The sequence below is a fragment of the Kryptolebias marmoratus genome, linkage group LG20, assembly GCF_001649575.2.
Source record: "Kryptolebias marmoratus isolate JLee-2015 linkage group LG20, ASM164957v2, whole genome shotgun sequence".
NCBI lineage: Eukaryota > Metazoa > Chordata > Actinopteri > Cyprinodontiformes > Rivulidae > Kryptolebias > Kryptolebias marmoratus.
Genome location: NC_051449.1, coordinates 11,040,349 through 11,066,498, shown reverse-complemented (window position 1 = coordinate 11,066,498; position 26,150 = coordinate 11,040,349). Strand labels below are relative to the sequence as shown.

Sequence of the window (26,150 nt, the reverse complement as noted above, 5' to 3'; positions counted from 1 at the left end):
CAGGAGTGCTGTATTAAGTTGTATTAAGTGGTGCTTTTGTAAAACAGAAAACATCCACTGACAGGCAGAGCAGGTCTGTCAGTAGAAGGGACTGTGTAGTCCCAAACAAAAGGACTGCTTTTGGTCAGGCAGCCGTCTCGGTGAGAGCTACTCATACTTGGAATATTCTTCCGACAGAGCTCAGGGAGCATAACACTTACCTATCTTTAAAAAGAAATTTAAAATTATGGTTGAGGGATAATCAAGTGTGTGATCATTTGCTTTGTATTTCCTTTTTATTACATGCTAATTGTATTTTAATTATTGTAGTGCTCATGTCATCTGCTCCATAGACTACGGCTGAAAATGAGCCTCTTTGGCTAAGCTGGCATATTTACAGAAATGTTTATTAATGTGCACTGTCTCTGTATATTTTAAACAAATAAACAAACAAACAAGTTCATCAGTGAATCTCAGTTCAGTTCCACGGATGGATAGGGTCTGACTTCAGGTCACCTCTGGTAGTGATCCAGAGGACCCGGACTGCACAGCACATCGTCAGCGATATTTTAGACATGATGTCTTACCCCTCCTGACACAGCACCTTGGTAAAGTCTTTCAGCAGTACAACATGTGTCCACACGTCACGTGTGTCTATAGACTGCCTGTGTCGTGGTGAGGTGATCCTGCCAGGTCCATTGATCTTTCCCCAGTCAGACACCCTACTGTCCAAAAGTGTGCCCAAAATGCCGACTCTGTTATCCATTTGATCTGATGTTAAAATCATTGCAATACAGTCAGATGACCTTTGATCACGTAATTTCATTTCATGTTTAAAACTATGTCTAGATGCTTAAATATAACTCAGTGATTGGGGTTTTTTTCTCTTTGTAATTTGATGACTCTCTGGAAATAATTAAGCTTAATTTGATTATTGGGCTTCTATTTTCAAAATGAAAAATTTGGTACCACTTTACAATAGGACTACCTTTATAAATGATTTAATAATGCTTAAGGATTTAAGAGAAGGATTAATTAACTGCTTCAGTGAGGATTTCCTGGAGAAAGTTGCACCATTATGATGCTTAGACGAATTGGTTGAATAATGTTTTGTTTTATACGTTGATCCTGATCCCTGCAGGGTTAAAAATCAGCTTTGATTGCCAGAAACACAAAAAAGAGAAATATTCGCGTTTTCCTGCTGTTATGTGTCCATAAATGAAACGTTAGTGCAGGTAGGATCATATAGGAGTCCTCAGGCTTTGATCTGAAGGCAAAATATCACCATATTCAACTTTTACATTCGACATTTAATTAGGTTTCTATCTGCAGCAAAGGGCAGCGAGGAGGAGAACGAGCTGCTGCTGATATCCCCCCAGGGCGATTCAAACTCAAACATAAAATACTGAATCTTGCACACAGAGCAAAGCAAAGCCACATTTATTCACACAGACACACACCTCTTCTGCAAACAACGAGGTGAATTTTGTGAGCTCAGGAGTAAACAAATTAAGAAGCTGTTTACAAAAATCTCTCCTTCTTTCCCAAACGCCACTCCTGCATCTGAGACTAACAGGCCTTCGAGCCCCATGAAGGTAAATAGCCACACTTCTATTTGGATCACAAAATGAGTGTGAACAACAACCGTCTGCTGAAACTTCTCCTAAAGAAGGGAGTGATTGGAAATAGCCACCTCCTTTGAAATGGACTCCTCATCTCCAGAGGAAAAATGCAATTTCATGCTCCAGCTCAAATCAGGGGAACCTCACGACTGAAGGAGACCTGAAGGTTAACAGCATGAACCTAAAAAACATCTCCGAAGTCCAGCGGTGCAATATCAGCTCCTTGCCACATTTGGTTTTATAGGAACTAGTAAAGAAGAGAACATTTTAATGAAAATAAAAAATGCACTATGCTCTACTTTTTCCAGCTTGGTTTTCTGTAGTTCTTGTTGACAGCCAGGCCTGTGTTGTCACTCAGCCTGCTGTAGCCGTTCTGTTTGATATAACAGAGATCAGTAATTCAGAGAAGCATTAAATAAATAAGTATTTGTTGCGTGCTTAAAACTTTATCTTTGGCAAACAAGCGGCGCAAGTCCTACCCAGCCGTGCGTGACAGTGAATTGGGTCATCTGTAGCCACAACAAAGCTTTATGCAGTTCACTTGTTGAATGAAGTTGTTTGCCTCAGGAAGGGTTTATCAGTGAATATCAGTGCTGAATACCATCAACTGGGAAAAGAAAAGCCATAACAGAAACACTAAAACATCTGGGTATCAAAGTTGGGAATGATTCTCAGCTACTACCACATCAAATTTCAGCATAATATCTGTAAAATTAACCAAATTTGAGTCAATTTTTGTATTTCTAAGTTCAGTTGACTCTGGCAGCCATTTTGAACTGGGCTGGGTCCAAAAGTTAATCAGCTGTAGATGAACATCCAGGTATTACTTTCTGAAAGTTTCATTAAAATCTGCCAAGTGCTGCATGAGATATTCTGCTAACAGACAGACAAAGATGACTCCAAATGATTAAAGAAAAAAAAACTTTAGGATTTTATGCTCAGAATATGTGATGGAGATGACGCTCAGCTACTAACACGCCAAGTTTTAGGTCAATATCTGTAAAACTGACTAAGCTATTGTTGTTTTTGTGCTTTTCCAGGTTAGTTGGCCTTAGCAGCCACTTCGAATTGAGTTAACTCGGGATGAACACATGAGCACATACAAACAAAACATTATTCACCTGCCTTTTGCAATAAAAAGATGATTTCTGCACACTGATGTGCGTATGAGCTCAAAACAATAGGATGACTTAGAGCAAACCTGAACATCGTCATTTCTGGATGAACAAAGTGGTAAATTTTTGCACAAACCTCTGAGGCAAACACAAAACCTGACACTCCATCTAAAACACAGATTTAATGTGTTATTGTAATCAGGTCATTTAGTTTCATATCCAACTGCAACCACGACCAAACGACTGTAAAGTCAAGATAAAACCTGCAGGCCCTTTCACTTTCCTGTTCTTGTTCCCAAAAAGTCCCACCGACCTCTCAAAGCACAACTCTAGAAAATCAAATTGCAGTCTTACGAACTTGTGGTGCTCGGAGTAGTTTCAGCACCATGGACAGCACCAAAAGAAGCCGAGCCTCCTAATCCCAGCAGATACTGACCTCATCAGGATCATTCATCATCATCCTTTGCTTTTATTCTTAAAAATCAAATACCAGAGAGGGAGTGTGTGTACAGCAGCTCCTAACAGGCCTTCCTGGATATAATTTCTGTCAATATTTATACAGATAAACAAAGACACAGAGACAAACCCAGCCACACACGGACTGAGCTTGGAACTTTTATGAAGAACACGCAAAACTAAAACCACTAATTATCACCATGGACGCGTGTTTGAACGCCAAAAAAAGACCCTGTTTGTGCGTGTCCTGATTTCAACTACACACGTGTGTGTTTGTGTCTCGGCGTGGTGACAAATCAAAACAACAAGTGTCTTACATCCTCGTCCTCCCGCAGACACTTTTTCCGGTACTGGGCGCGCGCCCTGCCGTCCGCCAGCTGTGGACACGTCTTGGCTGCGCTCTCCTCGTCCGCGACCTGATGTCCCCCCAGGAGGTGGCTGGCCTCAGGTGGGTGCGGGAACGAGTTGGTGGTGTTGATCTTCCCGGTGAATCTCTGGTACAGCGAAGCCATAATAAATAGGACGGGTTCCGGCTCGAATGGGGGGCAACTTACAGCACGCCAGAGCTCCGGATTCGGCTTTTCTGGGAACAGCTGAATAATTTCCCGCGCGCTGTGTGAGGAGGAAAACGAGTTTTCACCTCCAGGATGATGGAGGTTGGAAAAGACAAGATGAGGATTTTAGTTAGTTAAGGCGCATCTCTGGGTGAGAGTCTGTTAATGGAGGAGAAAAGAAAGTGATGGAGCGATATAACTCTGAATCCTGTGCAGAGATGTCCCTTCAGCTTTGTCCAGGAGGCGCACGCGGGAGACTGGGTGCCTTGGTGTCAATAGTTGCCCTCTTTTGTATTCAGGACACGTTGCCTCCCCTCTTCAGTTCCCTGATGCCTCCTTTACAGACAGATAGCAGGCGGAAGTGCCGCGTTTTCATCAGATATTCGATCCTCGGCAGACTGGATTGTCCCCAAAACAAAAAGAGCCAGAGATAACGATTCGCACACCTTTTCTCTCTCCCTCTTTCCCCGTCTTGGTTTGGCTCGTGAAGGACGCAGAGAGGTGTAGTAGCTCCCCTCCGCAGACGCGCTCTGCATGAGAAGTGACGGCGCGGCTTCTCTCCACTCTCCTCAGTCTGCTTACATTCAGACGCGCTGATTAAACAAGTCTCACTCGTTTAAGCTTTCCACGAATCAGGTTCGGATTTTTTTATTTTATTTTATATTTTTCTCCCCCCCAGTTCATTTTCTCCTCTACAAAATGATTGCTTTACGGTCCCAGGACGGAGCTCGAGTGCCTCTCTGTGGCGCTGCGTATTAGGGCAGGCTGACCGACACAGAGCCCCTTCACAGACAAGAAATATTGTCTTTGTTTTAGCTTTTCAGTCCTTGGATGAATGCGTATCGCCCGCCACCTCTCATGCCGGACTGTCAAACTAAAATCATCTTATGTTAAGAAAGGATTGATCAAAGGTTGCAGACGCCCTAACGCGCGAACTCGTTCCACGCTGCGAGGTCTCGCGAGAGGAGTTAGCGCTCAAACGATGTTTTGAGGATGACTCTCATCTACTACCACACCAAACCTAAGCTCAATATCTGTCATTTTGACTGAGTTATAGCCACTTTTGTGTTTCCCAAGGTCAGTTGGCTGTGGCGGCCATCTTAAATAGGATTGTCTTCATAAGTTAATTAGCTGTAAATGAACATTCAATGATTACTTCCTGAGAGTTTCATTAAAATCCGTCCTGTGGTTCAGGAGATATTCTTCTAACAGACAGACACAGTTGACTCCAATGTTTAATGGCAAGGTTTGAAACACAGACGTCCATCCAGTGATTACTTTCTGAGAGTAACAATCAACAACAGCAAAGCTTTCATTCAAACTCACTCAAAAACAGCTTATATTTCTGCAAACTCCATTTTCAATCCCGTTTTAGTCCAATTTCAAACAGTTGAAGTGCTTCATCCTTCCTTTTATCTCCGCACCTTCCCTTCACCCGTCTTCTATTTTAGTCTCATCCACATGTGGTGTTAAGCTCTGAAACCCTCACAGGGGCCACATCTCTGTCGTTTTCCGGCTAAATGCAGAAATATTAACTTATATGCACCTTGGCTCCTGGGTCAAAGTGTGTTAAAATCTCTGTCAGGCATGCCACTGCCTGCACACACACACACACACACACACACACACACCGCAGCCTTCACTAGGGCTGAGCTGTGTTTCTGGGTCATCTTCACAGAGGGTCGACTTCAAAGCTGAACAAAAACTCAAAAAATAAAAAATCCCCTCCACACACTCTTTAGTTGAGTATCCACCGCTGTGTATCTCCCATTAAGTGTAATCAAGTTTATACTGCAATCATTTACAGAGGGGGTTATCAAGACAGACCCACCGAAGCAGTGGAAATAAAAAATGTTTTTGTCTCGAAGACTGAAGAAAGCGGGGAATTTTCAATTAATTTTCTTTTACTAATGATGAGTCATCTCAAGCTCCAAGAGAACGGCTGGAGGCTCATTGATTCGTGGCTTGAATAATGAATGTCACCTCGATAAGAGTAAATGTATCTGGAATACAGAATATTTGTTTCAAAGATGTGGAAATTCATTAAAAAGCACAGATATGCGACTTCACGGCATTACCCTTACTGTGTCAGTGCTGAGTCAGCATTCACACTATTGTTTTCCAATTTTTTATTTGAATTTAATAGATATTTGTTTTCCAGTCCAACTACTTCTTCATATATTGGGCCAGTTTGATCGTTTATTATATCAGAACGTTCAACTGATTCAGGAGAGAGGTGCAATGACTTCTGGCTTTTGTAACTTTTATAGTTTTTGAAATGTTTCACTGGATTCACAAATATTTTTCCCATAGAAAAACACAGAAGTTTCTTCAGTTCTCTTCGAAATCAGCACACTGGCTCTTTTTTTGTTTTCTTGTGCTGCTTAGTTTTAAGCAACTGTTCTGCTGCTTTTAGGTTTTAGCCAGGATTTTTTCTGCTTTAGCTAATATTTTGCTAAATTCAGTTTTTTTAGCTAGCATTATGCTATGTCATGGTTAGTAGGAGAGAAGAGAAGACGGACCAGGGTGAATGAGGAAATCTGAGACAGGCGGCTTAATGATGACAGCAAACAGGTGTAGGTGCACCGAGGAGCAGAAGCTGACTGAGAAGAGTGTGAAACACAAGGAGGCACTGGAAATAAAGAAATAAACATAAGAGGAAGTGTGAAATACCTCAAAATGAAAAAAAAAAACCATCATGACAAGCTACTTTTAACCAGTGTGTTGCTGCTTTTTCCTTTCGGCTACAGTTCTGCTTTTTTTTAGCTTTAACAGCTCAGTTATAGCTCCTTCTGCAAGCGTCGGCAGTCACTCGGTGCTCATTCTTCACACTGCATTTAGCAGAAAATGCCATTTTTGTCTCGTTAAATCTCTCCCCCCCCTTCTTTCCTTCCTCTTCAAACTGAAGCAGTTGTTCTTTGATTTATCCGACAGTTTTGAAATGAATCGTGTGATCCTTTTGCCGACCGCTTTAAAGTGGAATTTTTTAAGATTTGTCGCAGGCCGAACATCTCCGAGCTTCCAGCAGCCTCCCCTAACCACATTCTCGCCCCCTGTCATCATTTGTTCCTCCGGTTCATAAATGCCTTTTCTTGGACTTGTGCGCCCCTGGGAAATAGGTCCAAGCCACTTGACATCCACCCGGGCCTCTCTGATGGATGTCTTCCAATCTCCCTCACCTTGTTGGGGAGCCATTGTGAAGTGCCTGACTGCTTTAACGCTCCCCTCAGGACTGTGCCGGGGAGCTCGGGCTCAGCTCGGCTTCCCTATCGCCTTGTTACAGATGGAGCTGCTAACTGGAGCTACACCTTTTCCCCCTGCTCCCGCAAACACCAACGCAGTCAAGTCCTGCATTGTAAGTGGTGCGAAAGAAGACGAAGAAGAAGAAGAAAAAAAAAAGGTCGGAGAGACTTGGAGCAAAAGCTTTTATGATAACAACAGGTGTAGTACCTCTGAGGCGAGCTAATGGCATTGTTGGAAAGAGAACAAGCTAAAACCGCCGCAACGCTGTAATTACATCAGCAGATGCATTTTTAATCTGACTGATATGGTTTCAGCTTTGAGGATTTTATGGTGCCGCGAGTGAACGCTTTATGAGGCTTTGCTTCGCAATAAACCCCCCTGAGTGACTTTACTTTCACTTCCAATGAGCGACTAATACACAAGTGTTACCTGAAAATTTACTAAGTGCCTTAATGTTGTTTTTATCGCCCACCACCAAGGGGGAAAGGGTGATAGTGTATTTGTCCATCTCTGTGCATGTGTGTCGTTTCTCTGTTCAGTTAGCACAATATCTCATGAACCATTGGACAGATTTGAATGAAACTTTCAGAAAATAGTCATTGGATGTGCATCTACAATTGAATAACTTTTGGCATCGATTCAAGATGGCTGCCACAGTTAACTGACCTTAGGAAACACAAAACGAGCTATAACTTAACCAATTTTACAGATTTTGAGCTCAAGTTTGACATGGTAGTAGCTGAGACTGAGCCCCAACACGTAGTCTGACCACCAACTGATCACCCTGGATTCGTCTTCAAAACTTTGCCATTACCTATTAGAGTTAACGGTCTCTGTCTGTTAGCAAAATATCTCATGAACCAGCGTCTGAGTTTTAATGAAACTTTCAGAAAATAATCACCGAGTTCATGTTTACAACTGATTACATTTTGGATTCAATCCAATTTAAGATGGCTGCCACAGCCGACTAGCTATAAAAAATAGCAAAATGACTATGACTCAGACAGTTTTTTAAATACTGAGCTAAAATTTAATGTGGTAGTACCTGATTGTCATCCTCATCCTATACTTTGAGCACTACAAATTGTGAAACATTTTTGCTTAAAACTTTGGCATTAAGCTGATTGAACTTTGCCTACACAAAAATGGCTATGCCTCAATGAATTTTACCGGTATTGAGCTAAATCTTGGTGTGGTAGTAGGTGATAGTCATTCACAACTTATACATCAAGCGTTAACAAATTACACACAATCACACACAATCACACAGTATTTGATAACATCCATTAGAATGCACCTACTGTGTGTGAAAATATCATTCCCAGAAAACACCCGAAATGGAAGCGTGAAGTCTGTTTTAGCTTTCAAAGTGGCTGATTAGGCTCAGAAAAAATGCCCAAAATGTGTTTATTATCCCATGCAGGCTAGTGTAATAAAAAGACAAACACTTGAATGCATTTGCATTAAGTGAAATGACACTTCGGGCTGACCCGCTCTCATCAACAAGCTGCACAACACAACAAAATGACACACAAATTAATTGGATGGAAGAGAAAACAGATCAATCAGTCCCACGTCTGGAGGGAGTCCAGTAATATCTAATTTCCTCTGAACATCACTCAAACGAATAGGGAAATTACTGCACCTCTCGCCACATGCCTCAAACATAATGGATTTACTTTCAGAACACCGTAATCACATTTTTGCTCCATTTTCCACTCGGTATTAGCCGGACTCTAATGATTTCCCGTTAATGCTGAGCAGAGCTGAGCCGACCGTGGCAACAAGTTTCTTTATCATCCTGCTGCCTGAGTGTCGGATTACGCTCCCTCCTGCTGCCGGGGGCCACGGCACGAACAGCGTTTTTATCTCAAGGCTGCTCTCAGCTTCCAAATCTCCGGAAATAAACGTAAAAAAAAAATCCCCCCTCAAAACTGTGAAGTGTTTTAGTTCGGTTCAGTTTTGGGAATATAATGTGAGCCGTGACCATCTGCTTCGGAAACAAATGTTTTATTAAAAAGGTACAAAAAGCATCACGTCAAAGATGAGAATGTTTCACTCGTGCATTAATCCTGATGAATGACTGCATGAATTTTATTCTGGGTGTGTCAAAAACGCTTCTATGATTAAAGGCCTAGCATTCCTTAAAGGAATGCATATCACCCGCCTTTCAGGCCAGAGTTTTAAATTAAGATCGTCTTATGTTAAGAGTTAGAATTGTTTTGGCCAGACCTTGAAAATAACTTCAGGCACATTCTCAAGATCTGTTACCATATACGTTCAGGATGACTCTCAGCTACTACCACATTAAACTGTAGCTCAATATCTGTAAATTTAACTAAGTTATAACCCTTTTTGTGCAAGTTTAGATCAACTAGCTGTTGTAGTCATTTTGAATTGGACTGACTCCAGAAGTTAATCAGTGGTAGATGTACATTCAGTGATTATTTTCAGGGATATTTATTAAAAATGTGTTCAGTGGTTTGTGAGATATTTCGCTAACAGACAGTGATAACTCTAAAAGTTAATGCAAAGGCTTTAAGCGAAGATGTAGCACGATGTGTAGTGCTTGACGTATGCGTTTTGAATTATTCTCAGCTACTAAAATACACAATCTTAGCTCAGTATCTGTAAATCTGACTGGGTTGTAGCCATTTTTGTGTTTGCTAAGTTTGCTTAGATGTGGCGGCCATTTTGAATTGGGTTGACAGGTAAAGTTAATGAGTTGTAAAAATGCGACCAGTAATGTCTTGAAAGTTTCATTTGAATCCATTCAGTGGTTGAGATATTTTGCTAAAAGTCAAACAAATGAAACACACACACAGACAAAATGGCGAGTTAAAATAAAGAATTGCCTTTTTCTTTCTTTTTCTTGGCTTTCTGTTTGTGCTCATGTAGGAAACATTGCATTGTGACAATAAAAGGGACAGAAATGTTTAACTGTTTATTACCCAAATTTAAGCCTAACTATGTGAGTGATCACTTAACCCAACCATTACTGGAAAAAGCAAAACATCTTCGGATTATATTATTAGATGTACCTCAGACTTGGTTGTCTGCTTTGACAAAGAGTGGTGCAATGCTGCCATCTTGTCCCCCCCTTTCAATATGTTGCAGAGATGTTTCTTACGGTCAATGTTAACGCGTGTTTCTGGAGCATTTTGTCCTGTTGTCCGCTGCCAGAGGTGAAAGACCGTGTCTCTGTGTGTTTCTTTGTCCGTAGTGTTAGCAAATTATTTCATGAACTGCCAGAGGAGTTCATCTACAACTGGTTAACTTTTAGAGTCAATCTAATTGAACTCAGCCAACACAAAAATGGCTACATCCTAGTCATATTTACAGGCAATGAATTAAAGTTTAATGTGGTAGTAGCTGAGAGTTATCCTTAACACTTACACTGAGCTCAAAAGTCAAAATTTTCCACTGTCACCTAAATAATTGCACAAGGTTTGACCAAAACCTGGATAATTCTGTCCTCTCATTGTTAGATGATCTTAGTTTAAAGCTCAGGCATGAAAGGCGGTGGGTGAGATGCAATATTTCAATGAATCCTACAACTTTTAAATATCATATTGTTTTCGACTCAAAGTTTAAATACATTTTTTTAAAGACATTTAAGAATATCAGTTACCATTTTAAATTAAAGCTATTTTTATTAATGCTTTATAAATATGTTATTTGTGAGTTTGTAAGCACCTTTTAAAGCATTGTTAAGCATTTAGAAATCAGTTGTAAAACACCGTTTACACACTGATGCAGGCTCACTAGTTGTCAAGAGACGGGTCAATATTGTCTTTTTTTATTTAATGCACCCAAACATGCCTGACAGGCATGCAACAATTTTAGAAACTTATGAAGTGGAACGATTTTTAGACATTTTTATGAAACTGCGCTGTGGATTGCTGCTATTATATATATTATTTTGTCAAAAATTGTTGGGTGATGGTTGTTAAAAAAAACAAAAAAAAAACAACTGCAGGGCAAGGAGGTAGCATGAAAAGCGGATCGATGAATCTGAAAAAAACAAACAAAAAAAAAACAAACTTTATTTTACCAGAATAATATGAGCAGGAAAAAAAATTGGACTAAAACTACAACCAACAGGACTAACCTCCGAGAAGAACAGGCAAACGAAGCAGGAGAATCTGACGGGAGACAACTGAAAAAGGACGGTGACTGGATAACGACCAGCACATCGCAGGTGTGGTGATTAGCAATCACAGCCAGGTGTGACAGGAGAGCAGCAAACAAGACTGACAGGAACAAACTGAGGAATAACAAGCATGACCCAAAATAAGACCCGAATCAATACAGAAATACACACGAAAAATAAGTGATTTTCATACAACATAACACATTTATGACTGAGGTTGAGCTCTGCTGGAACACACAACCTTTTCCTTTATCAGAAACTAATCAGCGGACGAGCATCTGTGATTCAAGATGGCTGCCACTGCAATCCACAGCAGTAATCCTAACAAACACAAAAATGGCTTTAATTCGATCATTTTTACAGATATTCGGCTAATATTCGATGTGGTAGTAGCTGAGACTATTCTCCAAATTGTATTCTGAGCACTACCTGATTGTGTGAGGTCAATGTTTAAACGTTTGTCTGTTTGTTAGCAAAATATCTCATGACCCACTAGATACATTTTAATGAAATGCTCAGAAACTAATCATTTGGTGTCCATCTACAACTGATTACCTTTTAGACTCAACACAATTCAAGATGGCCGCCACAGCCAACTGACCTTGGAAAAGACAAAAATCACCATAGCTCAGCCAGTTTCAGAGATCCAGCGCCAACATTTGGTGTGGTAGTAGCTGAGCGTTGTCCCCAAAACATGCTCTGATCACAACACATTGAGCAACATCTTTGCCTAAAACCTCGGCATTAACTGATGGCGTCAACTCTGTCTGTCTGTTAGCAAAATATCTCATGAACCATCTGACGGATTTAAATGAAACTCTCAGGAAGTAATCACTGAATGTACATCTACAACTGATTAATTTTTGCCTAGAAAAAATGGCTGTACCTCAGTGAATTTTACAGCTACTGAGCTAATATTTGGGATGGTATTAGCTGAGAGTCATCCTCAACACAAACTCAGAGTGTTAATACATCTTGAAAGACCTAACAATATTACATGAGACTGTGTGTAATGTTATTTTCAAGCTTTAACCCAAATGGCTATAACTCTGCAAATTCTTATCATCAGATGATCCTCATCTAAAACACTATCTAGAAAGGTGGCAGTCAGTATGCTAGTTATCTTAGTTTCAGTTAGTTGTGAGCACGGAAAGATGCAAACAAACAAAAATAAATCAGTTTAATTATGGTTCAATCAAGTTGCAGAAAAATACAGTCCTTATCAGTGACCTATACTCTAACACCACATTCATCCACATGGTTATGTCCAAATAGTCACTTTAGATACTTTATTCTGCAAATTTAATGTGATCTGCAGCAGAAAAAAGTCTACTAATCACTAAAAAAAAAACATGCTAACACAAGCAACATAAACACACGGTATCATATATTTTTTAAAATGTTCATAAACGTTCCACTAAAAGTCCATATAAATGTAAATACTCTAGTGCAGAACTTATTTACAAGTTGCAGTAAATCAATTTATTTTTTTACTGAGCCTTGTGTAATTTTAATTTTCCATGACTGAAAGTAGCCGAGCATGTTGCCTGTTGGAATCTTATCTTCCACGCGGGATAAGTGCAGTATATTACAAATGAATTGGGGAGAGCTATATGCACTGAGCCCAAATTGAAATGGCAGCAGATAAGTCAGTGAGGAAATGGAGTTTTTTTGCCGACTGATGTTGTAGAATGGAGTGTAGCGGCATTTGAGGGGAAGTCGCAGACGACAGCTGTGGATTGTGGTAGCAGCGGATGATGATGAGGAGGAGGAGGAGGAGGGCAAAAAAGGAGGGAAAATGGGGGGGAGATAAAGTGCCGAGAAACCAAACTGGAGCATGTCAGTGAACATTTTCCCTCACATGTGTGTGTTTGTTTACAGACGGGTGGTGTGTGGAGCCATGCAGGGGCTGAAAAAAGGGATTCTCATGATTGAAATGAAGGAGTTTTTCCTCATGAGAGGTAAGATCTGAAACCCTCCTGTCTTTTTTTATTTATTTTTTTTATCGGGAACACCTTTTTGGTCATTTTCTATTCCGTGTGTCTCAAAAGATACGGTCTTTTTGATCTGAAGTGTTGCACAAATCCTCTCAGGATGGAACTGCTGCTCTGCTGGAGATAGATTTTGAAACACGAGCATGGATTTATCTCACAGAAGCCTCCAGAAATTTTGCTTTCATTGCTCAAGAGCACAAAAATGACCCTTCGATAACAATTATAGCCTGTTTGCATGCAAGAAATTAATTAGCAAAACGTTAGATTTTAGTCCTCTGTTACCTGACCTGATGAACTCTCATGTAACGCAAAAAAACAAACAAACAAACAAACAAACACAAAAACAGTGAACATTATGGTAGCAGGGAATTGTTTCATGAATATCTGATGCATACAAGCAACTATATGCAACTTTTTCCCCCCCAAGATGGCCCGTCCCTGCTGAAGTCATTAAATGGCAACATGACAAAGAATAACAATGAGGCACTAAGCATTCTCCTCAGCAAATGTGACCAAGCCTTCAGAAGAAGTCAGCACTTTAAAGGAAATCAAACAGGAAGCATTTGTCCATCAGGATCTTCAGAGGGGGACACCGGGATCTGAAGCTCTCCTCCTCCTCCTGCCTGTCCGGTTGTTATCAAAACCAGCCAGCAGCCTTTTCTGTCAGGAGCGGCAGACTCACTCATAAATACAGACATTCCCCCACAGCGTGCCGTGCATGCTAAAAGAGGCCCCCTTACCCTTCTGGAGGGAGTGCTGGTGTCTATCTTCAGCTGGGTGGCTATGAGGACAGACATGGTGGAGAAAATAAAAAAAGTGCCTTCCCTTCGTCTTGTGCTCGCACCTTTTTGTTCTGTGAAGTTGGAATGGGGGGACGGCTACTGGAGGTGTTTTTGAGACACCACCCACTTCTCTGCCAGCTCTCCCTGACTCCCGCCCAACCCCTCCACAGCTCAGGGGGGAAAGGATGACCTGTGGGGTCCAGGAGCCCAACCACAACACTTCCCCTCCCTTCCTCGCCGGGAGAATCAATCACACGGACACTGGCATCAGGATGGGAGGGGAGGGGAGGGAAGGATGGTGGCAGTTTGGGATAGGAGGAGAAGAGGGAGGTGTGGGGTGCTCCTCTTCAGCTCAGGCTGCTCCAAAGCTTACTTATCTCCCCGGTCCTTCCTACACTCACTGCCTCCTTCTCCAGCTGAAACTCTCTCGGCAAGACTTTCTTGAGCAAAAAGGTGGAGAGTTGAACAGTGTAAGTAAATCTCTCTCACTCTCACACACACACACACAGAAGTGTTCCTCAACACATCAGTACCAATACTGCCTGTTAGGCATTTTTTTCCCATTTGCTGTGTGTATTTGGCTTGGTGTGTTTTTCCAATCTCAGTGTATTCACATGAAGATCAATTCAGTTGACTTTGCAGCTGGGTTGTGATTAAGCACAAGTAATATTTATGCTGCCTGTCTTCCACATCATAAAATACCCCCCCTTTCCTCCTCCCAGTCACACACACACCCCCACCCATCCATCCACACCAATCAACCCATGCTAACAGGACAGAAGCCTGGCACGGGCAACACTTTTGCTTTATTTATGTGGCTTGTTTTCGCCTCGTGTACTGAAATCCTATAAAACTGAGAAACCAGCTTATTCTACCAGAACTACAGCAAAGCATGAAGCCACAAGAGAGGAATAAGGAGGGTTTTTCTTATAATTTTTTTTCCCTCAATGAAAATTCAAAATGGCTCTTTCCTCTCCTGCTTCTGTCCTAATCTCGTCTGGTCAACTGAATGTGACAAAAGCCGGAGGCAGAAACCGAAGCGCTGCGCCTTGAGAGAACCAGCTCAGACAGACAGACGGCATGAATGGCTAAGCGCTCATAACTCATTCATTAACATTTCTGAGCTGTGGGCTCCAAAAACGCCGATCCCCTCCACGCATTTATTTCTAAACTCCAGGGATGAATCGCCGCTCATATTGATGCTGTCATCCAGAGTTTAGGTTGTACGTAAAATCAGGACGCTGAAGTCTGACCCCTCTACACATATAACATTAATGTGCTATCATATCCCAAAACCCCACCTGAAGCTTCGGCTGCGGAGATAATATAACTTCCTATGAGCTAAATCATCGCCACTTTGCCATGACCTTCAAAATTATACAGTGAAAAAGTGAGTTAAGATAAAGTTGAGCTGCTTATTTCTTCCTATTTCACGGACAGCGGTGTGTTTTACACCCTTAACTGGCTTGAGGTTTCACAGAACCTCATAAATACTTATATAAAAAGTCAGCCAAATCTCTTTTCCACCGTGGCTCATGGGCCTACTTAAAGCTAGAGCCTCCCCACCTCCCCCTGCAGCTGCAGCAGTTTATCTCTAATGTCTGCCAGGCCTCCGTTTTCACGTGTTTGATTTGAACAAGAACAACAGCATGTTGATTAATAACTCGGTTTAATTAATAACAGATCGTTTAATCCCGGGGCCCCCCCAAAAAATTAAATAATACCAAAAATGAGCAATAGCTGAACTTTTTCTTTGTTTAAAAATAGGTAATCACCGGATAAAAAATTAGCTAAAATTCTTATTTGCATGCACACCACAGGAGATAAGGTTTGATCAGAGAGTAATTGCCCTGCTGACTGTACAGAGAATAATAAAGTCTTTTGAGTTCATACAAGACACGGTGACTGTAGTTACAGCTATTGCTGGTAACAAGCTGATTTTATGCCGTGGCATTTCCTCCCCCGAGGCCCTTTAAAGAAGCCCCTCATTGGTCATCCGCTGCATTCATTTTTGTCATGTTTACAGCCTCCGCATTTACGCCCATGGCTATGAATATTGCTGGCTCACAGTAAGTCACCGCGATTGCAATTAGTGCAAAAAGGTCAGCACAGTTATTGCTCCGGAGCACGGAGATGATGTGGCGTTTTATCAGACTGGCAGACCATTAACAACGCACAGCTTGAATTTCTTCTTGTTCAGTTTTATTACATAACATCCACCACATGTCTGTATTTGTCAGCTCTTAATGAATTTCCATAACATGAGTTGTAATAAAACGTGTCTTTTTACAACATGCTTTCTTCAAGAAAGTCCCTGAAGATCTAATCAAAACTAGGTTCTATAGGCTAACTTACATGTAGACACACAACACTGTCTCATCCCTTAACTGTTAACTGTTCTTTTTATGCTTGAGTTCATTCGTTATCGGCAAATAACAAACAAACAAAAATCAAATAATCCTCTGAAAACAGTCAGGGACTTAAATACAGGTCAATCAATATTTCTACAGCTGATGCCAGTCTTTAAAAATCAGGGCAGCCAATGGCCGATATACAACACCAATGATTTTTTTTATGGCTAATATGTATTTTTATTTAACGCAATAATTAATAAGCAATAATTGTTTAACTTAAATACCCTTAGAAGAACCTTTACACTTAAAAATGATATATAAAAGAGCCTTCCAGCCTAAAATAACCCAATTGTCAGCTACAATAAGCTGATTGTAGCAACTGTTGCTCCATCTTCAGCTAAGTATGCCTAAACAAGGCGGATTGCCGATTTTTTTTTACAGCAGCCAGTATCGGCCGATTAAAACTGGTCGGCTGATTAATTGGTCTGTCTGTAGACTGAAATGAGTGAAAAAGCAGCCAGTGACCAAATAAAAACAAAACAATAAGAGACCTTCAGAACCGAAGAACTGTTTATCAAGAAAGCCTGGCTCTTTGGAGGGAAAATATGAAGAAGTGAAGGATGAACTGAGACTTTTGCACAAAACTGTGAAATGTTTAACAGACTCGCCTAAAGCTCCAATGGGCCCTAAATCCAATGAGGTGAACAAAACTTAATATTTGATAGAGTAGACATGCTTCTGGTTGAAGTGAATAATTCATAAACTGATCAATAAATAAACCTGGTAAGCACTAAATTTTTTTTACGTTGACTGCAAGAGGCAACAAATGTTTCACAGCATGTTTTTGTTGCAGGTAGTTATGTTCGTAAGTGCAATTCAGAGTTGAAATCACACAATTAGGTGTGTTAAAGTGTGTAGAAATGTCATTTATGCCCCCGCGTGTAGGTTACAGTCAAATTTGAGTGGATAACCTGGTCTCAGCTGACAATTTTGAGCTGCAATACAGCTGCTAATGTCCTGCACCCAGCTCTGATCTTGACCTTCAGGCCGACCACAGTCCCCTCCTCCCCTTGCTAATCGAATCAGAGGCTCTAAGCAGCCTCTGCCAGAACTCCACCCAAAGACTCCCACTGCTGTACTTAGTATGCTTTTCAGACGAGCTCCTGCTTGAGCTCAGGGTAGGGCAGTGGTGCAAAGATATGAATAGAGAACACATCACTGTTTTGTCAGAATAGGAATGAGTCGTGGCGTGCGCGCGTATCAGGGCTGGGCTGTGTCTTTATCATCAGCAGGCGAGAGGTTTTCACCTCGGGACGAGCGCTATCAGGTCATCTGTCACAGGTGACAGGGATGGGAGAAATCTGCGCCCCCGCGGGGAGTAGCAACAGCATGATAGGGTCTCGGATGAAGAGCCCTATAGGTGCTCGAGGGTCGCCAGGAGCCGCAGAATCTGGACAGCTTCTGTAAACACAGTTCTCATCAACAGCTAACCCTCCCTCAGGAGCCAAATCGCAGCATTGCAGTTAGTGGTGACAAATGACTGCTGTTGAGCGGTGTTGTCCCTTCCTGCTGCACGTTCCCCAGTTGTCTCTCTGTCTTCGGATTTCATTTCATTGAACAATGTGCCATTGTTCGCAAGGAGCATTATCACTTTTAACGCAGCCATCGGGCAGAATAAGCAGATGGTATCCAAATGTGCACAGGGAACATGCATTTATGAGCAACACCAGGAAATTGAGAGTCATTTTGTAATGGTTACTACTGCTGTGGAGCAATACAAACATTTTAGGCACGCGATTCAAAGTGCACTGCTTCTACGCCGCGCTCGCTTGATGAATACAAAATGCATTTGAAAGGCATTTCATCTGCACATGAACTGCTGCATACAAAGCATTTCTGTGTAACTTTGTCTGCACAATTTTACCCCAGGGAACTTTAACATTCAGCTCAGGGTGCCAGCGGAGCCTCGACACACACTTTCAAACAGCTTCAACATGGGTTCACTAAAGGAACAGAACCAAGTAAACTTATGACCACGTTTTTCCTGTCGACACACAAAGAAACAAGCAACGTCTCATGAAGGTGTCAACTCCATCCCACACATGATTTTATAAAGGAATTGTTTAATTTTTTTCTGAGAATGAAAACAGCACCGAGCGTGGATTTTCTTTTTTTTGGGGGGGGGGGACAGCTCCGACTGCCTGTTAGTCCCCTGATAAATGCAATAATGTCTCAGGGGAAACAGACTGTCATTAAAAACACCGTGCAGCACCAGATGTAGCCAGAACAACAGGTGAAGCAAGGTGCAAAAATAGAAATGCATTTTCTGCGAGAAAATTTAAATTATTGTAACTAATCTGTCCAGTGTCAGACATTTAAAACAAAATTCACAGCAAAAATGCTTTAATAAAAGGCCTTATATTCAGTATTTTGTATAATTTCCTACAATAGCTTCAGTTAAAAAAACACATCAAACAGGAATGTTTCAATAAAACTATATGCAAAGCCAAACTGGAGCTAGGGATCTAAAAAAGGCCTACAGTATATGATAGGAAATTTGAAACAGACTTTTTTATGACAATCACAGTGAATTTGATGTCACTAAATGGATTGTGCGTCCACTTAAAGACACACTAATATGTTTATTACCTTCTGCCGAAGGTGAGAGATAATGTTTTTTGTGTCTGTTTGTTTATAGTGTTAGTAAATGTTCTCATAAACCAGCGGACAGATTTGAATAATTCTGATTCAAGACGGTTGTCACAGCCAAGTGACCTGAACAGACATATAAATGACTATAACTCAACTGGTTTTGCAGACATCAAGCTAAAATTTGATGTGACAGTAGCTAAGAGTCATTCCCAATACATACTCTGCACACCATCATTACTTAGAAGTTTGGCATTAACTGTTAGAGTTAACGCTATGTGTTAGCAAAGCACTTCACGAAAGTTTCAGAAAGTAATCATTGGATGTACATCGATGACTGATTAACTTTTGGGGTCAGCCCAGTTTCAGGTTTGACCAAAACAGCTACAACTACATCCCTTTTCATTAAAAGCTGATCTTATTTTAAGGTTCTTTCATGAAAGGAGGCGAGTGATATGCATTCCTTTAAGCTAAGTGTTTAATTATAATTGTTTTACACAACCTTTTTGTTTTAAATAAAGCATATTGTAACCTATTATGAAACCAATTTGAAGGCCAATTTATGTTTGTTTCACGATTCCTCCATATATACATTCAGTTTCCTGAAGTAAAACAATGTAATTTAGCATTTTCTTGCAGAAATGAACACATCTTTTCTTTAAAAAAAAAGCCTAAAATAAGTCTTGTTGTGATCAGTCTGCTTTAATGGTTAGTTCACAGATATGCAAGTCACCCATGAGTCACCGCATTAATACACCTCCATACCATCACTGATGCTCACTTTTGAACTGCGTGACTAACAAGCCAGATGGTCTCTCTCCTCTTCAGCTGGGAGGAAATAGCATCAAAAATATTCAAAAAGAAACTTGATTCTGGATCCGGTGGCCCACGGGTAGAGTTTTAACCTGAGCCTGCAGCTGCAAACTGTGCACTGAGAGCAGTTTTAATAAGTGTACCTGAGCCCATAGAGTGATTTCAGCAAGTTTGGTTCTCTTTTTAAAAAAACAGCTGAGAGGGCAGAGATCATCGCCATTCAATATTAGACTGAATCTTGGAAAGAGAGCTGCAACTTTTTTCCTGCAATCATTAAATCAAAAGAAACAACAAAATGTAATATTACTGAAGCAACTCGCGTTCGTGACTTCAGGGGCAAGTGAAGAAAAGAAGGGAAATGAGGACAGTTAGTTATATTGTATGTATTTTAAATTTAAATAAATCCATGTGAGTTGAGCTCTCTTATTTTCTAATTCTTGTTCCAAATCAGTCCAACCAAATCGCGCCAAATGAGATTTAAGAAAAAATGTCTGCATTTTTTGCAGACACTGAAGGTTGTGCAGCTCAGATATCCACATCTTAAGTTAATTCATTCTTTTCTATGGAAACCGGCAGCAAATTATAGGAGAAATAAGATGCATCTGGGAATCCCAAAAGGTGCAAAAATTGGTTTATAAAACCTCAGTTTTGGGGGGATTTGTTGAAAAAGAGCTGTGCCGTGTTGCCATATGAGTGGAATGTGGTGAACTTCATTTAAGACAAACTGTCTGGAGTTTCATAAATGCTGCCGGACAGGAGAGGCTCGACAAGGACGCCTGATGATGACTCTGGATCTCCAGCAGAGGGCAAGATAACTCTAGCATGCACTGATCTGATCAAAGCAAGAGTCAGCTCAAATCTAATCCTGGAGAATCCCCCGCCTAACACCAGCTGCACATCTGACAAGACTCAATATCAAGCAAATTATCTGCGGTAACTTAGAATTATTAGAGATTGAAGGAACCGATGAAGAATCAGCATGCCACTAGTTATCCATTTTTAAAGTTTTTACAAAAATGATATGATTGACATTAAAAAGATCCATCCAAAATAGCCCTCTACTGCTTCTGACATCCTCCTTAGAAACACTCAGACATGTGACACAGTCCTTCCCCCAGACCATCACAGGAAGGGATTTTGTGCATCAGCATATTTTGTCCCCAGTGAGACCACAATCGATGTAACCCCCCGTGTAATACGAGTCATATTTATTTTGTGACTTGGTAATGGCATAAAGGGGGAGCCAGAATGGGCTTTTACTGGAAAGAAGAGATGAAAAATGTGTTTGTTTTTATTCCACATTTTTTATCCTTTGTCCCAAAGGGATTTTTTTATCCCTCGTCTCTTGTCCCAGGGGATAAAAAAATTTCACCTTTTTTCAGGCAGATGCAAAAAGGGAAAAAAAAATTAAGAAACTGAAGCCTTGTTTTTTAAGAAAATCTACTCTTTAGGACTAAGTGGGACACATATTACATTTGTGCCACAAAAAAGTGTTTTGTTTCTTCGCAAACTAGAAAAGTTAAGATGTCTAAGTTCTCATTTGTACCTCTTGATACCAACAAAGGGATCTTGTCCAACAGTGCTGCCAGTTTCCGTCCCCAAACATATCTGAGCGCTTCGTACAAGTGATCTTAAGTAAATAAATACATGGAAAAATGAAAAAATCCAAAGCACCTAAATCAACACCTCTGTTCGTTTTCCTTCACCGCAAACCTCCATCAGTGAGCCAACAAAAAATGCTCCAGGCTCTAACTATGTAATTAATTTCCATCTGAATGTGAGCAAAAAGACCAAATTTGAGGTTTTTTTTATTTTTTAATGGAACTCACCGCGTCTCCTTTGGGGGATCCCCTGCGGTAGTTTCCTGCTCCTGCTGAAGAGTTCATGATCCCGAGTGAGCTTTACTTATCCAGCTGAAGTCTTTCTGAACGATCAACTCTGATCCCTCTCCCCTCCCCGTCTCGCACGCGCGCGCACTTACGCACGCAGCCGACAAGACGCCAGATCCCTTTGCGCTTCTTCTCCAGGATGGCCGCGAGCTGAGAGCGTCAGTGTGGTGCGCAACTCACGTTCACCAAGAGGAGGGAAACGACTCTAAACGCCTCCCATAGGTGTTGTTTGAAAAAAAAAGTGCTGTCCAATTATAAACCAAAGCATGCGCAAACTCATTCCAGGTAGAAGAGCTGTGCGCGCTCTGCCTGCGCACCCAGGATGCGGCGAAGGAGGTCTGAAGTTTCCTCTAAAATGAGCCGATCCACGTCCAAAGATCTGCCCATCTGAAGCCAGCGGATAAATATTGTTTTATCTGATGTCTATATGAGCAGCATAAAAAAAAAAAAAAAACTCTTTCCGCGCGTCTTTTTTTCGCCCTCCGCCGCTGAGACTTGCAGCGTTGGAGCAGGTAATTGGAAGCCTTTTAGTCGCGGCTGGTGATTACAGATGAAACTGTGTCACCTTTTAGCCCCGCAGCAGTTAGAACTTTTCCATAGGCATAATGAGGGAAGGGGATGCAAAAAGAGTTCATTACGGAAAGTAAAATGTGAATTCAGTGAAACCAAAGAAGGAGCAAAGCGGCGGCGCTTTCTGCAAATATTAATGATCCCTGACTTGGGTGTGGAGAGGGGTCTCCAAGTTCAGCTGCAGACAGATAATTATAAGGAACAAAGGGCCGACTTTGCTTTTTGAGCTGTACAAATATTGGTATGCGGGTTAAAAAAAAACTACATAAAAAATTCTGTTAGAAATTAGTTCATGAAACTGAGGATCATAACTGATTGATCTTTACCTGACAAAATTAACCTTCAACTCACCGCAGCTTCTTTTGTTGCATGGCTCTAATATTTGACCATTAATAGTCAAACAGTACAAATATAATGTATAACACATTAAAAACAAGGCGCTCGGTTAGATAAGACACTTCTTGCTCTCATTTTGGGTAAAAGACAAAAAAAGCCAGACAGATAGTTTTTTGTAGGGCAAACAGAAATTATTTAGCTTTCATCGCTGTTTAACTTTCCCATTGTGTAATTTATGATGAAGTGCACAATATGATACAATCCAATATATTATATGATATGACACATTACAATATGATGTGTGGCATTTTGTGAGTTTGCTTCCTGGTTACCCGTTCCAGTCCCTGATTGGTTGGCAGACTAACCGTCCACAGCTGCAGAGGATCAAGGTCATCAGGGTGCTTAAGGCTGCAGTGAGGATCTGATCAGCGCTGGAGCATTGCTTGCCTTTGGTAAAGCAATGCTGCCTCTTCTGTCTTCCTGTGCCTGCTAACATTTTTGTATCCTCTGTATGCTCTCAGAGTTTCCTGCTTCCTGGAATCCTGTCTGGTCTGTGTCACTTGCCACTTTTCAAAGGAGAATACTGAGAGCCACTCACCTGATTCAGCTTGTGCTGCTGCCTGTCTGCCTCCATCAAGGAACCGACCTGTCAGTAAATACCTACCTCCACGTTGGAAACCAACTCACCTGGCCCTCTCCTCAGTACGGAGTCCTCCCCACAAACCAGTAAGAGAGAGATATTCAGCATTAAACCTGCAATATTCCTTACCTGCTGCCGTATACCTATACTTACTAAGAACCTTTCCTTCCAGATCCGCACCCCCTCCCTCCTTGCACTGTAAATAAAATCACTTACGTTTACCTCTGCCTCCTGAGTCTGTCTGTCGCCGAGCTGCTCACATTTGACAAATCCGTGAAACCTGACATGATGATATATGGCATGATATAAAATGACATGATGTCGGTTTGTTATGATATTATTTGATGCACTATGACACAATAAACTATTTTACAAGATTCTTTTCTTAGTAAACAGATTTTTGCTGCCTTCATAAAAATTCTAAATGTTTTTCAAAGGCCTAGTATTCCTTGAAGGAATGCATATCACCTTCCACCTTTCATACCACTGTTTCAAACTAAGCTCATCTCACATTGAGAAATTATAAAACTACATTTTTGGTCAAGCCTTGCGTTGAGGTCAATCTCAGGCAATATTGTGAGATGTCGTGCCGCAAAGCGCTCGCTCTCAGATTTGAGCTCAATATCTGTACAGTTGACGGAGTTAAAGTCATTTTTGTGTTGGCCGTGGCAGCCATCTGTAATCAAGCTGACTTCAAAACTTAACTGGTTGTAGGTGTACATCCAATTATTACTTTCTGCAAGTTTGATGAAAATTTGTTCAGTGGTTCACGAGATGTTTTGTTGACAAACCGGCTCAAGAACACACACCCAGCACACTCACAAACTTAGACAGAACCATTATTGTCCCCTTGAGCCTTTAAAGCAGGCAATAAAATCATACCTAAACATTTTTGTAAAGGGAAAAAAAGTAGGTTTGTACTGCAGCATGTTACGTGCATGCAAACCTTCTGTAACACAATTTGGGCTAAGTTAACCTGGCATTCCAGAGCAACAATCACAAAGAAGACAGGAAGATGTTTAAAGATGTGTGTGTGGGTGACAGGGAGCTGAGTAACATGAAGGCGTTCTCCATCACGGGCCCGTATCAGTTACAGATCAGCAGCATGGACAGCAGCCAGGCAGCACTGTGGTGGTGTTAATGGAAGAACAGAGGAGGGGGTCTGAAGCCACAGGAGACCAATTATACTTGTTATACTGTAGTGGAAATGCTCAAGCAGTGTAGAGGTTTCAGACCAGGAACTGAATTACACCGAAGGCAAATAAATTGGAAAGAGGTGAGATGAAATCGAAATGAGTAGGCGGACAAGAGGCAAATCTGCATAACAAATAGGTTGTTCTTCGTTTTTATTTCTTTCTCCGTTTGATAATGGCTCAGCTTTATTGTCACCCGACAGACAGCAAGAATGTCCAATAAACCAGAGAAAACAGCGTTCAAAGCATATTTTCCAATATTTGCAATGCAGAGCGATTCACACCCTTCAGGCTTTATTGATAATTATCTCGGGTTCTGCTGTGAAGACTTTTTGTGTTTTTATTTAACCCTCCTTGTATCCGTGGCATCATGTCAGTCGAATGAATGTCTGCACTGACTTCTAGGCAATAAAAACGGCTGACTATTACAAAGTTTCACGGCTCTCAGGATCTTGTTATCAATAAACCATTTCCTGTCAGATGGTACGTGAGAGCGCTGTGAGTCTTCTTTCAGCGCCTGTAACATTTAGCTGAGAATAAATATGATACACAAGTCTATGAAGAAGATTCATCCCTTTAATGTATCAGATCAAATTTTAAAAAAAAGATGAAGGAAGCATCTAAAATATTCACAAAACAGGCTGGCAAAATTCAAGAAAGTGCATTTAGCTCATTTCCATTTTGCTTATTTTATTCCAGCTCCAATTTTAAAAATGGCATAAGGCAATAAATCATTGACCTCTTGCTGAAAATCCAGTTTCTCTCGCAGTTGGTTTTCCTTCTGTCTCGTCAGAATGTCAACAAAGTTCACCGCATGAGCCGCAGGATGGTAAACAAGTTTCTGGTCCTGGCACGGCTGATTTTATTCAATCCGAGGATCACTGGGGTTTAAATTTGGGGGAACACAAGCCACAGAGCTCTGAAGTGATAACGAGCTGGATGACCAGGGGAAGCCGTGCTATCGGTTTCAAAAGCTCCTCCACTTAATGGTGTGTGGTGTTGCTGGAGGGCTGCGATGAGTGACACGAGCCTGGCTGCTGACCGCCGTGATACGCCTGCCCCTCATTTACATCTGCACTCCTCCACTTCACCTGGAATTACTTTGCACAGCTGCCTGCAGCGGCATGGGTCACATGATCCCGGTTACATCCATCTGCAAGAGCTGAGTAAAAAGCTGCTCGAGCGAGAAAGCAGGACAACAAAAAACTTTTTTATATTTTGTGAAGTTTTAACCACACACTTCAGAGTATTCACTGGGATTTAATGGGATAACACAAAGTAGCACATAATTCTGATATGGAAGGAAAATGATACAAAGTTAAACAATTTTTTACAAATAAAATTCTGGAAAGTGTGGTTTGTCACACAAAATCTCAGTGAAATACTTTAAAGTTTGTGGTTGTACAGTGACAAAATATGGACAGTTTGAATACTTTTTTTTTCAAGGAACTGTATAATTATTAATGACCAAGTGGTTTAAATGCTCTCTATTTTTCATCTGTTAGTTTAATCAGTCTTTATATTTTATTATCTGTTGTTTTTTTTTGTTTGTTTGCTTGCTTTTTGAGTGCAGATAATAAACCTTAAAACTAAAATCTGTGTGGCTGAAGGCAGGAAGTTGAGGTTGCCAGGCAACCAGCTGAAACTCCAAGAAGTCGCTGCTCCTGGCTAAAAGTGCAGATGTGTATAATTTCCCAAATGGGCAACAAAATGAAGTAGTGTTTTAATCAGCAACCAAATGAGTCACGGATATCATTCAATCCATAACCTCAGCTACTGAAGGTGAAAGAAGTCATGTTTTGCTTCTA

At 41.1% G+C, this 26,150-nt stretch overlaps 1 protein-coding gene and 1 long non-coding RNA gene across 4 annotated transcripts in view; one reads left to right on the top strand and one right to left on the bottom strand.

Annotated features, from left to right (window-relative positions):
* LOC108239660 (dipeptidyl aminopeptidase-like protein 6) overlaps positions 1-21,696 on the bottom strand; it is an 87,796-nt gene extending 66,100 nt beyond the window's left edge. Inside the window, exon 1 of one of the 3 annotated variants that reach the window (XM_017422525.3) lies at positions 21,544-21,696. In XM_017422525.3, coding sequence (XP_017278014.1) covers positions 21,544-21,600 — 57 coding nt within the window. In that variant the 5' untranslated portion in view covers positions 21,601-21,696. Of the gene's footprint in view, positions 1-3,489; positions 4,365-13,856; positions 13,961-21,543 lie in introns of those variants that run through there. The other 2 variants (XM_017422526.3, XM_017422523.3) reach the window with 2 other exon arrangements.
* A 1,259-nt stretch (positions 21,697-22,955) lies between these two features.
* LOC112450726 lies at positions 22,956-23,370 on the top strand. The gene is made up of 2 exons (XR_003039393.1): positions 22,956-23,235; positions 23,322-23,370. It is a non-coding gene; the product is annotated as an uncharacterized LOC112450726 (long non-coding RNA).
* The last annotated feature ends 2,780 nt before the right edge of the window (positions 23,371-26,150 follow it).